General features: G+C 39.3%; 1 protein-coding gene across 1 annotated transcript in view; it reads left to right on the top strand.

Moving 5' to 3' along the window:
* Nucleotides 1–1,161: 1,161 nt before the first annotated feature.
* LOC123527057 (uncharacterized protein CXorf38 homolog) overlaps nt 1,162–13,546 on the top strand; it is a 34,028-nt gene continuing 21,643 nt past the window's right edge. The window contains exons 1-2 of the mRNA XM_053522672.1: nt 1,162–1,192; nt 7,992–8,713. Of these exons, the coding sequence (XP_053378647.1) occupies nt 8,150–8,713 (564 nt within the window). The 5' untranslated portion in view covers nt 1,162–1,192; nt 7,992–8,149. The remainder of the gene's footprint in view (nt 1,193–7,991; nt 8,714–13,546) is intronic.

Consider the following 13,546-nt stretch of genomic DNA (forward strand, 5'->3'; position numbering starts at 1 on the left):
TGCAATAAAAATCATAGGTCACCGGTATCGAAAAAGAGTTATCTGCCCTTGAAAACGGCATTTCCCCCAAAAATGACGTTTTCAAGGGCAGATAACTCTTTTTCGAATCCGGTGACCTATGATTTTTATTGCATTTTTTTTTTGTTTCTTAGATGATTGCCCTTCAATATCCAAAGTTTAAAGAAATTCTGTTATTGGGAAAATTTTCGCCCATCTCATATACAGGGAATTCTAGCGTACGCCTTTAAGTGAACACTGGTAAAGTCTTATTTTTTATTTCATTTTCAACAAAATTTAAGATATAAATAACCCTTAATCTAAAAGGAGGTCCGTACCCCTAGAAAACCCCTAATACAACGAAAAATGAAAATTTTCGGTTGCTACAACAACAATGCCACGTAAGTATTTGAAGTTGATTCTTTAGAAATAAAGAAATCGGACTAATAAAATTATAGTTATTTTTTTCTTCAATCTTCTACGCAATTATCTCCCTTACCTATAGGGAGAGATTTCTGAAGTAGAAGGGAAGCAATTCCTGAATAAGGAAAAACTCATATTTGAAAAGTTATTACTTCGTACTGGTAACAGGAAGAGTTTGCTATACTGGGTTAAAAACTATAATTTCCTCCACCCTTTTTACACACATCTATTTCAGCTGGATTTTTACTTGAAAAATGCACAAAATTCGACTTTAATATTAATACCGATTCCCGTAATCTTGGCAGGGTGGAGTTAGATGTAGACTTGATGCCAGACCTTTTATTACGTACATTTCTGGCTTGGTTTGGTTTTGTATGTAAATTGGCTTAATTCCAAAATACCATCCAGCTGGCTTACGGAAGGTCGGTGGTTCTACCCAGGTGCCCGCTCGTGATGAATCACGGAGGGGCAACTGGGGTCTTCCTCAACCATCATAGCTGGATGGTCGCCACATGACCTATAATACATAATCGTGTACATGTCCATTTACGCTGAAAAGGTCTATTTGTGGCTGAAGCATTAACACGGTGATACATCGTACATATGATTAAATTAGTCTTATTAAATTTTATCGAGCTGTTTGATTAGCTTTATAACGTAGACAAAACAAAAAGAAATTTAAAATAACACTTCACAGACTGTTGTATTTCTTTCTCGGTTGATAAACACTTTTTAAACACCCCTCGACATGCGCGTACCAGTGACAACGAACGTAAGTTATTAGTTATTTATAGATTTTAAGCTCTTTTTTTCAGCTTTTTTTAAGAAATAACATTTAATTTCTTTTACCAACATAACATTCTGTTGACGTTTGTAAGTATTTCTTTGTCTAGGCCTTACTGTATATGATTTTATTACATATTTATATAAAACTAGGACAGCTTATGTTGAAACCGAAAGTGGAACATAATTTTTAATGAATTCTTGGATTATGTTCTTATTTATATAATTTTACAAATGTAAACAATAAGAAATATAATATACAATCCCGTTTGTAGTGGCCAGTATTGATGATTAAATGAATTGAGTTTCATCTGTAACTCGGTTCATATTATAGACTGAAGGGAGGGGTGACCCACAAGTTGGATAATGTTTCAAACTATCAAAGTGTTACTTCCCCTTATCGTTTTGACAATATTCCTGCGCGGAGGTTGATTTGTTTGTTGGTTTTGGGTTAGGTGGCAGGGGAGTGCAGATTTGCGAATTCCACATTGACGTGTGGGTACCAGTGTGGAAATATCCATAGAAATCTCGTTTTTGCTTATTTTTCTTTGAAACTACTATGGACCATTGCAGATACTATAGACTACATAAAGACGACTCTCCAGTTCTATGCACCTATCGCTTTCCATGCCAGATGTAGTGAAAATTGGCCAAATCACCCAAATTTTATAGACCAAAATTAGCCTAACCGGGCCTCACGTTGATCTCTGCCATTCATCCATTTCATATTTTTAAATCCAATTGCGTAGCATATATGTATAGTGCGAACATAGATGCATACCCAGGTGGTGTGGAATGTGTCTCCCAACCACCACTTTATTTCCCTAATTTTCACTTGAAAAAAAGTGGATGGATGGCAGCCGAGCGTCTGGCCGACGTTTTGTTCTGATGTTTATGTTTTAGCTTCAACCGGAAGTACGGAGCTAGGAATTTTAAAACACCCGCCATGTAGAATCATTAACCGTTCCTCATTCCCCAGATATATTAAAGAATTAATAACGATACTGGAATGATGTTCTATACCTTTACGTGAATAAAACCTGAAGCGGATACTATGAAACAAAGAAGGGTTTTATAATTAGTGATCTTTCACCTATCAAGGATCACGCATCTGCTAGCAAAATATTTACCTGCTTTTCCAGCACGCTGCTATGCCGTGCGACGTTTCGACATAACAATTGTGATATATATACGGTGATTTATCAAACATTATCAACCTCAGCGCGTGCCCGCCCGCTTAGCTCAGTAGGTACAGCGTTGGTTTACGGATCGCGGGGTCGCGAGTTCGATCCCCGAGCGGAGTGTATGTTCTCCCTGACAATTTGATAAAAGACATTGTGTCTGATACCATTCGTCCAACACCTCTGATACATAATAAATGTGGAGAAGTTGGCAGTTAGGTTAGGCCTACCTGCGGAGAACAGGTTTGTACTGGTACAGAATCCAGGAACACTGGTTAGGTTAGCTGCCCGCCGTTACATGACTGAAACACTAGAAAATATTAAAAGTAAGAAGTTGTACAAGGAATTAATAAAAGAACGAAAGTAAGTGATGAAAAGATGACCAGAAAGAATAAAATAATTGCCGCCGCCGACAAACTCGATGTCGCTTCCGATACGTTCGGTCGTCGGAACTTTCAAACAAACCCATTCCCGCGTAGAATATTACATATTCATAATTGCCGCATAGCTTTTGTCCAGCTTTTGGTTCGTTTTTTTATATATTTCAAACGTTGTTTCCACCAGTACCGCAGAAATGTTGCCATAAATAACTACCGAATGTGGTATTAATTTCCCAAACCGCGCGTACACTGTGGTGGAAAATTATTGTTTCATGTAAGACTGGTCAGCCCGATGTCAGTATGATGTGACTGGGTGGGATATGTCACGTGTCTACGGAATGATACATGTAATTCAGTGGGGGAGCACTGAAAGTTGGGCATTGTGCTCAATGCTACAAGAGACACCGTCGTTTATAGATATGACTTGAAATATTTTTAAAATAGACTTTAAACCCGAAAACACACGCACACGCACACGCACACGCGCACGCACACGCACACACACACACACGTTCTTCTTACATGTTTTGTGTTTGTATGTTTCTTATAATTACGTATCTGTTTTCCATAAAGACCTGCGGGAAATGCTAGAAAATATAGTAAAGCGTTTGCATAATTTGCATGTGACATTATGTGTTTTGTAGCCGGGTTCCTTCGGACCAATCTGTCAAAACCTGTTCCATGGTTTATGTAAATGCAGAAAATGGACAATCAATATGATATATATGTATACACAGTTAAATTGTTGAATTAAAGTTAGTGCTTGAGACTGCCACGTGATACTTGGTAGCTAACACGATAATATTCCAAACTTGTCTGAAAACATTATGTTTAAACTATTGTTTTCAAGATACGCTTTTTATTTCCAGGAAATTTTAGGCGATTGAGAGGAAGTTTTCAGAAAAGTTCGAAATATCAGGATAGTTACTGCTGAATGTATCGAGATAGCTATCTTGCTAATACATGGCAATTTAATTGTGGACACATACGCGAAAGTATCGAGATACGACTGTAAATTATCGCAATAATATTTCTAGGATACTTTTCACTACTGAGATAATCTTTTCAGAAAACTTTGCTTTACCATGATAACATTTTTAAGTATCGCGATAGCTACTTAGCTTTCTCGTGGCAGAAATATGCCACCAAAATTTCCACATCAGCCACTCAGAAATAAAAAATTATGACTGTTGTCGTCTACATTGGTTCCAAGGCTTTTCTTTGCTGTAAGGCCAGCCTTTTTTTATTTTCTGGTTTACGGGAGATTTTTCAAAAAGTTTGGGTCGGGGGGGGGGGGGGGGGGGGGACAAATAAAAATAAAAATAAAAATCCCAATTTTGAGGAGTCGACCAAATAAATAAAAATAAAACGTCCAAAAGGATGCAATTTTTTTATTTTTTGTACACCACAGAAAACAAAAGCTTGCAAGCTTAAATTGCATACACACTCACAAATGAACTATTCTGAACTGGTTTATATCTCATCATCTCAGTATACTGTTGTTTTCTTTATGTGCGGCTTGTATGAATAATGCCATTTTCAAAGTCACCAAGGATATGTATTATTTGTGTTTTTGTATGTATATATTTTATAGTAAAAATAGACTTATGGAAACATTTTTCATAATAAAATATACAGATACCACAGTTGACATATAAGAACTTTGCATAATGTTTATTATATATTATAAACATGAATAAAAACTGCTATTAAAATGGGGATATGCAATGACTACTTTAGGTCTGCATCCTGCATACATGCATATTAACTGGCCGTAGATGCAAAGTCTTAAAAGGCAGGCATTGTCGTACTAGAAAGCCAAAATTATGAATTGATAAAAATTATAAATGCACACTGGCTTTAAAATTAAATTGCTTTGGTTAAGTTTCAGTGGCTTGAATATTGTTTTATGTTTTGCCGATTGTCAGTGCCATCTATATTGTACGACAAGCCAAAACAATCTGAATTTTGGTTCAGCTAAAATGTGTACAAAGTACATGAAGTAACAACCTTATCGGTTGATGTTCAAACAACAGTATCGGAGATTTATAAGACTCCTTACTGAGATGGGACTTGGACTTAGTAAGTTAGGAGTCCGAAAAAACATTTATTACTGGATATGTCATTATATGTTCCTCAGTGTCGAAGGCACAATTGTGACATCGTGTCTGAATGTTTGTCCCAAACATACTTTCAAAGAGTCTTCTTACAGATTTTATCGGTATACTTCAAGTGAACAGGACTCATGAGAATATTGCTGGGAGTTTCATGTTTGATAATTATCTTTTGAGTTACAGTACCTGGCTAGAACTTTAGTCAAATTAATTTGACGCGATCCTAGGAAATATTGCGATAATCTTTTCATATGGGCAATTAATATCTCCACTCGGATTTGATCGCCTGTCAAACATATTAAACAACCATTAATCTGACTGTCCAATTATTTTGACTACATGTACATGTAGTTTGAATTTTTTATCACATGTATCTTTGTCAAGCATTTGCCGGGACATGTGTCATTTTACATTGAAATTGCACTTTGTTTTGAACAGAACTACTGAAAATTGTGGTATTAGTTATTTTTTCTTCTCTAACCCAAAGACTTCAAAGTAAAAAAAAAATGTGTTTAGCAAGTTGATACTCACTTTTGCTCTTCCATTCTGTCATTTCTTTGGTTTCTTTCCTTTTTATCAATTGTGGTATTTTTCTGACAGTCCCACATAAATTTGATCGTTGTCCAATTATAATATACAGACAACAAATCTCGTACATGTGATACGCCAGATTTTTCAACATCTGGACTGCGTTGATAGTGAACTGAAGGTCATTTTTCGTATGTGATTATTCCTAATGTTGAGCTTTAGGTGCTGTAATTTCTACTCAGATCCAATTTCTTTACAATACTTGTTATCTCTGCAAACTTATTCCAAAGATTATTGTCTGTTAACTTGCATACTTTTCCAATTTAATTTCACACAGTTTACATTCATGCAGGCTGCCATTTTTCATGCGTCTGCTGATCCTGATTAAAAACCTCTACCTTACAGTTAAACTTTTATTTTTGGCAGCAGCGATTATGGACGGTCGGCGGGTAAAATGAAAATAAAAGTACTGAAAATGACTTTTATTTTTATTTTGTTTTGTCAAAAAATAGGGTCGGCGCTCCCGTAAACCAGAAAATTAAAAAATGCTGGCCTAACGTGAACGATAACGAAAACATAAAACACGAGGTATCTGTGATTAAAGAAATATTGAAAAAGATGTGACTGTTGCACAACGGAAGATTAGAAAAAACATTATTCGGAATGTATAGTACATTTATACCCATTCTCCGAACTGCGCGTTTTAGATTGAAATGGTCAGTATATTTTTTTTCGTCCGGTAATACGGCTTTCATATAGGTTTTTTTCGGCAGTTTTTATAGCCGTTATTCGGCTATATTTCAAATGCCAAAAAGTATGTATTTTTCCCAAAAGAGTGCAAAAATTCCCAATCTACATTCTGAAAAAATATCCAAATTGCACAAATACTGACCAAATTATGGACACTTTTGTAATGGAAGTATGTTAAAGAGGTCGTAGAATGTGATGCAAGTATATGAGAAAGTGTTTAAACACATCTTTACAATATCGTATGGGACTAAATATTTCCCAATTTGGAACATCTACACATCAAAATTCCCAATTTTGGGGTTTAGGCTATGTTTCAAAATTAGCTAGAAAAAAACCCCACGTAGACTCATGGTAGCAGGTAGGGTATAACATGCGCAATGCCATTTTCTTTCTGGTCTTACAACAAGTAAGATTTTATTACAATTCGACATGTTTAAGTGTAAGATTAAGTATTGTAAGATTGCCCCCCGCTTAGCTCAGTAGGTAGAGCGTCGGTCTACGGATCGCGGGGTCGTGAGTTCAATCCTCGGGCGGGGCGTATGTTCTCCATGACTATTTGATAAACGACATTTTGTCTGAAATCATTAGTCATCCACTTCTGATTCATGAGGGGAAGTTGACCGTTACTTGCGGTTTGTACTGGTACAGAATAACCTTACACTGGTTAGGTTAACTGCTTGCCGTTACATGACTGAAATACTGTTGAGAAACGGCATCAAACCCAAAACAAACAAACAAAGATTAAGTATGTTACTCGTTTTTATACAATAATTATATATGTTTATAATATTGGTTAATATTGAGCTGTTAAGCAGGTAAACATATCTAGTTGTTAAAGTATTGAGACTCCAAACGTCATGCGTCCAGTCTGAGTGTTTATCAGTTTGATTCCCATTTGTGTAATACTCTGCAAGTGCTTAGATCTTCCTCAACAAAAACAACTGACCGTCTTACGTAATAGACAGCTTTTTTGAGAAAAGACACTAATGATATCAATCAAATCCGAAGGAACAAACACCGTTACTGTCAGAGATAGTTACTGTCTGTTACACAAATTATAGAACTGGCATTATTGTGTTCCATCCCCATTAGTTTTCGAGTCATACTTGGTAGAAAATCTGTTAAAATTGTAAAAGAAGTCACCCAGACAAACCTTCCATAGACAACATGTTGTAAAATTTCACAGCGTCGAAACTGCTCAAGATGCACATGTTAAAATGTTTGTCCTAACAATATCATCAATTTAATGATACATTTCTGTTAGCTGGGACCGCATCGCTTTAAACTGTATAAGATATCAAGACAAGGATTTCGACGATACGGACGGACAGGGAAGGACAGATTCTCTCAAAGATAATCTTTGAGGAACGAAAAAAAATGGCGGATTTCAGTTTTGCATTTTTCAACTTAACAGTGTTTTATCTACATAACGTCGCTTGCCACGTTATTACACCATAATTGCAGATGTTGATCAGAGTCGATCGATAACGTACAATTTATTCGGCGACTGAAAATTGAAAAAAACAAAACAACCACAACATTTTGTCATTTTTACACAATTTGTTTATACAAATAGATTTTGCCCGGGTCAAAAATAATATTGAGTGTAATCAATAGTCGTAGTGTGTTGTAACTTAGGTACACATAGGTATCAAGGAGACCGGATATTTGTCAATTAGAGGGTAATTGGAAGCCAGAGACTGATAGTTACATGTTTTGATGATAAATACGCTCTTGTAAGACTTTCAACGAAATAGTATCTTGTCACGGCTGTCTAAAATTTGCTGTTTTAACATGTTCAATACTAGTAAATTACTTTCTGTTGTTTATTTCAGGGTATGTTCAGATATGACATTACAAACTGTATAACGACTGTATGCCTGTGCCTAGGAGCCTCATTCATTGCATGGAGTAACAAAGAAGCAAAGCTGATCACTTACTCCACGAAGAATGAATAGCCTTTTAATTAACTGATACAGTGGAACCAGGGATAATGGATCTTCTAAGAAAGCCTTTTGATAAAAAATATCAAAACTGGATGAAAGCACATCTTGCTGTAAAGATTACAAAAGAAGGAATTGAACCTTTTGTTTATAATGAAATACAACAATTCCAGCAGAAGTGTTTGTCTGATATTTGTAACAATAATGGACTTCCTGCTGGAACCACGTGTTCAGGTTGCTGTACAGAAAATGTTGTTGTTTGTCCTACAAATAGAATTTGTGATGTAGGACGTGCGAAATGCAGATATCATAGAAATTCTGCAACACAATATTTCCCACCTGGCTGCCCTAATAAGATATGTCATAATTTCAAAAATGATATCCAGAATGCTCATAGGTTCTGCGGTCCGTCCTATAAAAACACTGATGCTAGTCAGTGGTGCAGCAATCCTTGGGAAGTGGCTAAATGTTTCATGCCACCCGACGGATACAGGGATGTGACAAGTGCGGCAGAGACTGATTTCAATGCAATTATCGCTGTTGTCATGAACCATAAAGGCTTTCAGTCCAAGGTGATGGATGATCTTAGCAAGAAAAGTAATATCTTTGAACAGGTAAGTGTTAATTAATTGATGAGATCCAGAAAGCTCATCAGTATTATGGTCCATCCTATAGGAATACTGATGATACACAGTGGTGCAGTAATCATTGGGAAATGGCTAAATGTTTATGCCACCTGACGGAAAAATGGACATACCGAGTGCAGCAGTGACGGACTTTATTGGTCTCCTCGCTGTTATTTACATGTAAGACTTTCAGTCAAAATTCCATGATAATCTTGTCTCGAGGGATAACAACGTTTACATGGTACATCAATATTATATTTGGATATCAAAGCTTTATTTGACAGGGACAGTAACTGAATAACGGTTAAGAAAGCATATTATCTTCTATTTTAGTGGATGAAATACAAAATGACCCTATGCTGTAAACGTTTTTGTTTTCTTACGTTGAAATAACAAATCAATGACTGTACAAGGAACATGCCTGAAAGTAACTTTTGCAAGTTGCTGTGTGCATTGTTTAAGTTGTTCTAAACAGTCACTTGGTATTTGTTTGTGTTTCTTTTGAAAGAGTTTATACGTAGTTAAAAAGTTGTTCTGAGCATTTGAACTAATGATTGGTCTGTGCATGTTGTAAGTTATGTTCATTTCACAGTGTGTATTTTTTTTGCAATTTGCAAGTTGTTCTGTGGACTTGATGACTTGTTACACCCCCAGAAATGATTGTTTTTGCGAAGAGCGGGGTTGGGAGGTATATAGAACTAAGTTTGACACTGTCTGTCTGTCGTTCCGTCCGTCCGTTTCATGGTTTCCGGACAATAACTCATGTAAGGCTTGACAAAGATAAATAATGTTTGGTACACATGTGTAACATCATGAAATACAGGTCAGTTTCGACTTTTAGGCCAGTAGGACAAAGGTCGAGGTCACAATGACTGGGAGCAGTTAAACCGTTTCCGGAAGGTAACTTGAAACCACTTAGGCCTAGGATCATGGAAGTTAATAAAGAGGTTGGTCATGATCAGCTGATGACCGGTAAAGATTTTGAGGTCAGTAGGCCAAAGGTCAAAGGTCAAGTCAATGTTAGTCCGCCCTCTCAGCAGTGGTTACTTTTCCCCTCAGAAGTGGTAGGTCTGCCTCTCAGCAGTAGTTAGTTTTCCCTTCAGTAGTGATAGGGTCACCTCTCAGGAGTCGTATCTTTTCCCTTCAGAAATGATAGGCCGCTCTCTCAGCAGTGGTATCTTTTCCACTCAGAAGTGTTAGGTCGCGCTTTTGGTTGTGGTAGCTTGCCCCTCAATGGTAGATCGCCTAAGAGGTAGTTATTTCCCCGCAAAAGTTTTAGGTCATCCCGTTAGCAGTGATAGCTGTTCCCCACAAGTGGTAGGTTGCTCACTCATCAGTAGTAGCTTTTCCCCTCAGAAGTTTTAGGTCGCCCCCTTAGCATCGATAACTTTTCCTCACAAGTGGTAAGTTGCTCACTCATCAGGCGTAACTTTTCCCTCAGAAGTGGTAGATTGTCCTCTGGGCAATGGTAGCTTGCCACTCAGTTGTAGGTTGTCCTTTCAGCAGTGGTAGCTTTTCCCCTCAGAAGTGGTAGGTCGCTTTTCAGTTGTGGTAGCTTGTCCCTCAGAAGTGGTAGGTTGCCATCGGTAGGGGTAGCATTTTCTCCACAAGAGTAGGTTGCCCTCAGCAGTGGTAGTTTTCCCCCTCAGAAGTAATACATAACCCTCTCGGCTATGATAGCTCGCTAGTCAATGGTAGTCCGCCCTCTCAGCAGTGGATGCTTTTCCCCTCAGAAGTAGTAGCTCTACCTCTCAGCAGTAGTCAGTTTTCGCCTCGATAGTGATAGGATCTCCTCTCGGGAGTCGTAGCTTTTCCCTTCAGAAATTATAGGTCGCCCTTTCCGTATCTTTTCCCCTCAGAAGTGGTAGGTTGCGCTCTTGGTTGTGGTAGCTTGCCCCTCAGTGGTAGATCGCCTAAGAGGTAGCTATTTCCCCGCAGAAGGTTTAGGTCGTCCCGTTAGCACTGATGGCTTTTCCCCACAAGTGGTAGGTTGCTCACTCATCAGTAGTAGCTGTTCCCCTCAGAAGTTTTAGGTCGCCCCCTTAGCATCGATAGCTTTTCCTCACAAGTGTTAGGTTGCTCACTCATCAGTAGTAGCTTTTTCCTTCAGAAGTTTTAGGTCGCCCCCTTAGCATCGATAGCTTTTTTTCACAAGTGGTAGGTTGCTTACTCATCAGGCGTAGCTTTTCCCCTCAGAAGTTTTAGGTCACCCCCTTAGCATCGATAGCTTTTCCTCACAAGTGGTAGGTTGCTCACTCATCAGGCGTAGCTTTTCCCCTAAGCAGTTTTAGGTCGCCCCATTAGCATCGATAGCTTTTCCTCACAAGTGGTAGGTTGCTCACTCATCAGGCGTAGCTTTTCCCCTCAGTAGTTTTAGGTCGCCCCCTTAGCATCGACAGCTTTTCCTCACAAGTGGTAGGTTGCTCACTCATCAGGCGTAGCTTTTACCCTCAGAAGTTTTAGGTCACCCCCTTAGCATCGATAGCTTTTCCTCACAAGTGGTAGGTTGCTCACTCATCAGTAGTAGCTTTTCCCCTCAGAAGTTTTAGGTCGCCCCCTTAGCATCGATAGCTTTTCTCACAAGTGGTAGGTTGCTCACTCATCAGTAGTAGCTTTTCCCCTCAGAAGTTTTAGGTCACCCCCTTAGCATTGAAAGCTTTTCCTCACAAGTGGTAGGTTGCTCACTCATCAGGCGTAGCTTTTCCCTCAGAAGTGGTAGATTGTCCTCCGGGCAATTGTAGCTTGCCACTCAGTGGTAGGTTGCCCTTTCAGCAGTGGTAGCTTTTCCCCTCAGAAGTGGTAGATCTCCCCCCTCAGAAGTGGTAGCTTTGGTAGGTCGTCCTCTCGCCAGTGGTATCTTGTCCCTCAGTGGTAGGTCACCCTCTCGGCAGTGGTATCTTTTCCCGTCAGAAGTGTAAGGTCGCCCTGTCGGCAATGGTAGCTTTTCCCCTCAGATATGGTAGCTCGCCCTCTCGGCTGGGGTAGCTTTTCCCCTCAGAGATGGTAAGCTGCCCTCTTGGCAGTGGCAGCTTATCCCTCAGTGGTAAGTCGCCGTCTCAGCAATGGTAGCTGCAGTGGTAGCTCTTTCCCTTCCAAATTGGTAGGTCGCCCTCTCGGTTGTAATAGCTTTTCCCCTCAGAAGTGGTAGGTCGCTCTCGCAGAAGTGGTAGCTTGTCTCTCAGTGGTTGGTCACCCGCTCAGCAGTGGTAGCATTTTCCCTTCAAAAGTGGTATGTTGCCGTACTGGCAGTGGTAGCTTGCCACGCAATGGTAGGTCACACTCTCAGTAGTGGTAACTTTGTCCCTCGGAAGTGGTATGTCGCCCTCTCGAATGTGGTAGCTTTTCCCCTCGGTAGGTCGCTCTGTCATAAGTGGTAGCTTGCCCTTCAGTCGTAGGTCTACCTCTCTGCAGTGGTAGCTTGCCCCTCAGTGGTAGGTCACCATCTCGGAAGTTGTATCTTTTCCTCTCAGAATTTGTAGGTCGTCCTCTCGGCAGTGGCAGCTTGCCCCTCAGTGGTAGGTCACCCTCTTGGCCGTGGTATCTTTTCCCGTCGGAAGTGGTAGGTCGCTCTCTCGGCAGTGGCACCTTGCCCCTCAGTGATAGGTCGCCCTCTCTGCCGTGATATCTTTTCCCCTTAGAAGTGGTAGGCCGTTCTCTCAGAAGTGGTAGCTTGCCTCTTTAGGCAGTGGTATCTTTTCCCCTAAGATGTGGTAGGCTGCCCTCTCGGCAGTAGAAACTTTTCCCGTAAGAAGTGGCAGGTCGCCCTCTCGGCAGTGGCAGCTTTTTCCCTATGAAATGGTAGGTCCCCAAGTGGGCAGTGGTTACAAAATCCCTGGTAGTGGTAGGTTGCCCCTTCTGTAACGGCAGCTCGCCTGGTTGCCCTCCCAGCAGTTGGCAGCTCCCCCTTTTTGGCCTTCTCTAGTATTGTTCTTATGATCCTAGTAGTAGCAGAAGAGTGCAATCACAGGGGCCAGGTATAGGCAACAAGTTAATACTAAGGTTTTTAGACTTAGTAAAATAAATACTGTAAGACTGTTCAGAATTTAAAATGTTTTACTTTCAATGTAATAGCTTATAGACAAATAAAGCAAAGTTCAATTCTTCACTCTGTAGATTTACAAGCGAAAACTCTAAAAACAATATAGATAAAGTGCGATTCCTGCGAAATACATTTTAGAAAATGCTTATTAAAGACATAGAGGCTGAGCAGCAATTATTTACAAAATCTTTGAAATGCACCTTTAATTAATGGAAAACAGTAAAAAAAAAACGCTGGAAGTTCCCGATCGACTGTACGGTACTTCAGCAGAAAGTATTCACAAGTCGAATGATATATTTGTTTTCTTTGACATATACACATTTAGATTAACTAAATTTTTCATATGAGATCGCCGTGCATAAATGTCGATGCAAAGCTAATGACCGTTTTGTAAAATTTCATTTTTACATATAAATGATACACATTTTGTTATAATTGAAAAATAATCACGATTTGTAATGTATTTTTGAAAGCTACGAAACGTTAACATGATGTAGGAAGTGATTTAACGAACCTGATACGAAATGATATGTATTTTTACAGCTTCTTGCTTTCTTTATGTTCTATGTATTAATTCGGCCGGTGCAAACTTGCAAATTTTCAATCAAACAGTAATTATAATGTTTGCTATAATGTGAAAGTCGTGAAAATTCGGTAGATTTCAAATATTTTCATACCGGAACGATCCAGCTTGGTCGTTATTGGGGGACAAATATGACCATCGGGAATGAATTCGGCCGGTCGCTGGTCGCGGCCGCCAGGTGGTCGCTATTCACGGCCTT

Source organism: Mercenaria mercenaria, chromosome 14 (genome assembly GCF_021730395.1).
Source record: "Mercenaria mercenaria strain notata chromosome 14, MADL_Memer_1, whole genome shotgun sequence".
Classification (NCBI taxonomy): Eukaryota; Metazoa; Mollusca; class Bivalvia; order Venerida; family Veneridae; genus Mercenaria; species Mercenaria mercenaria.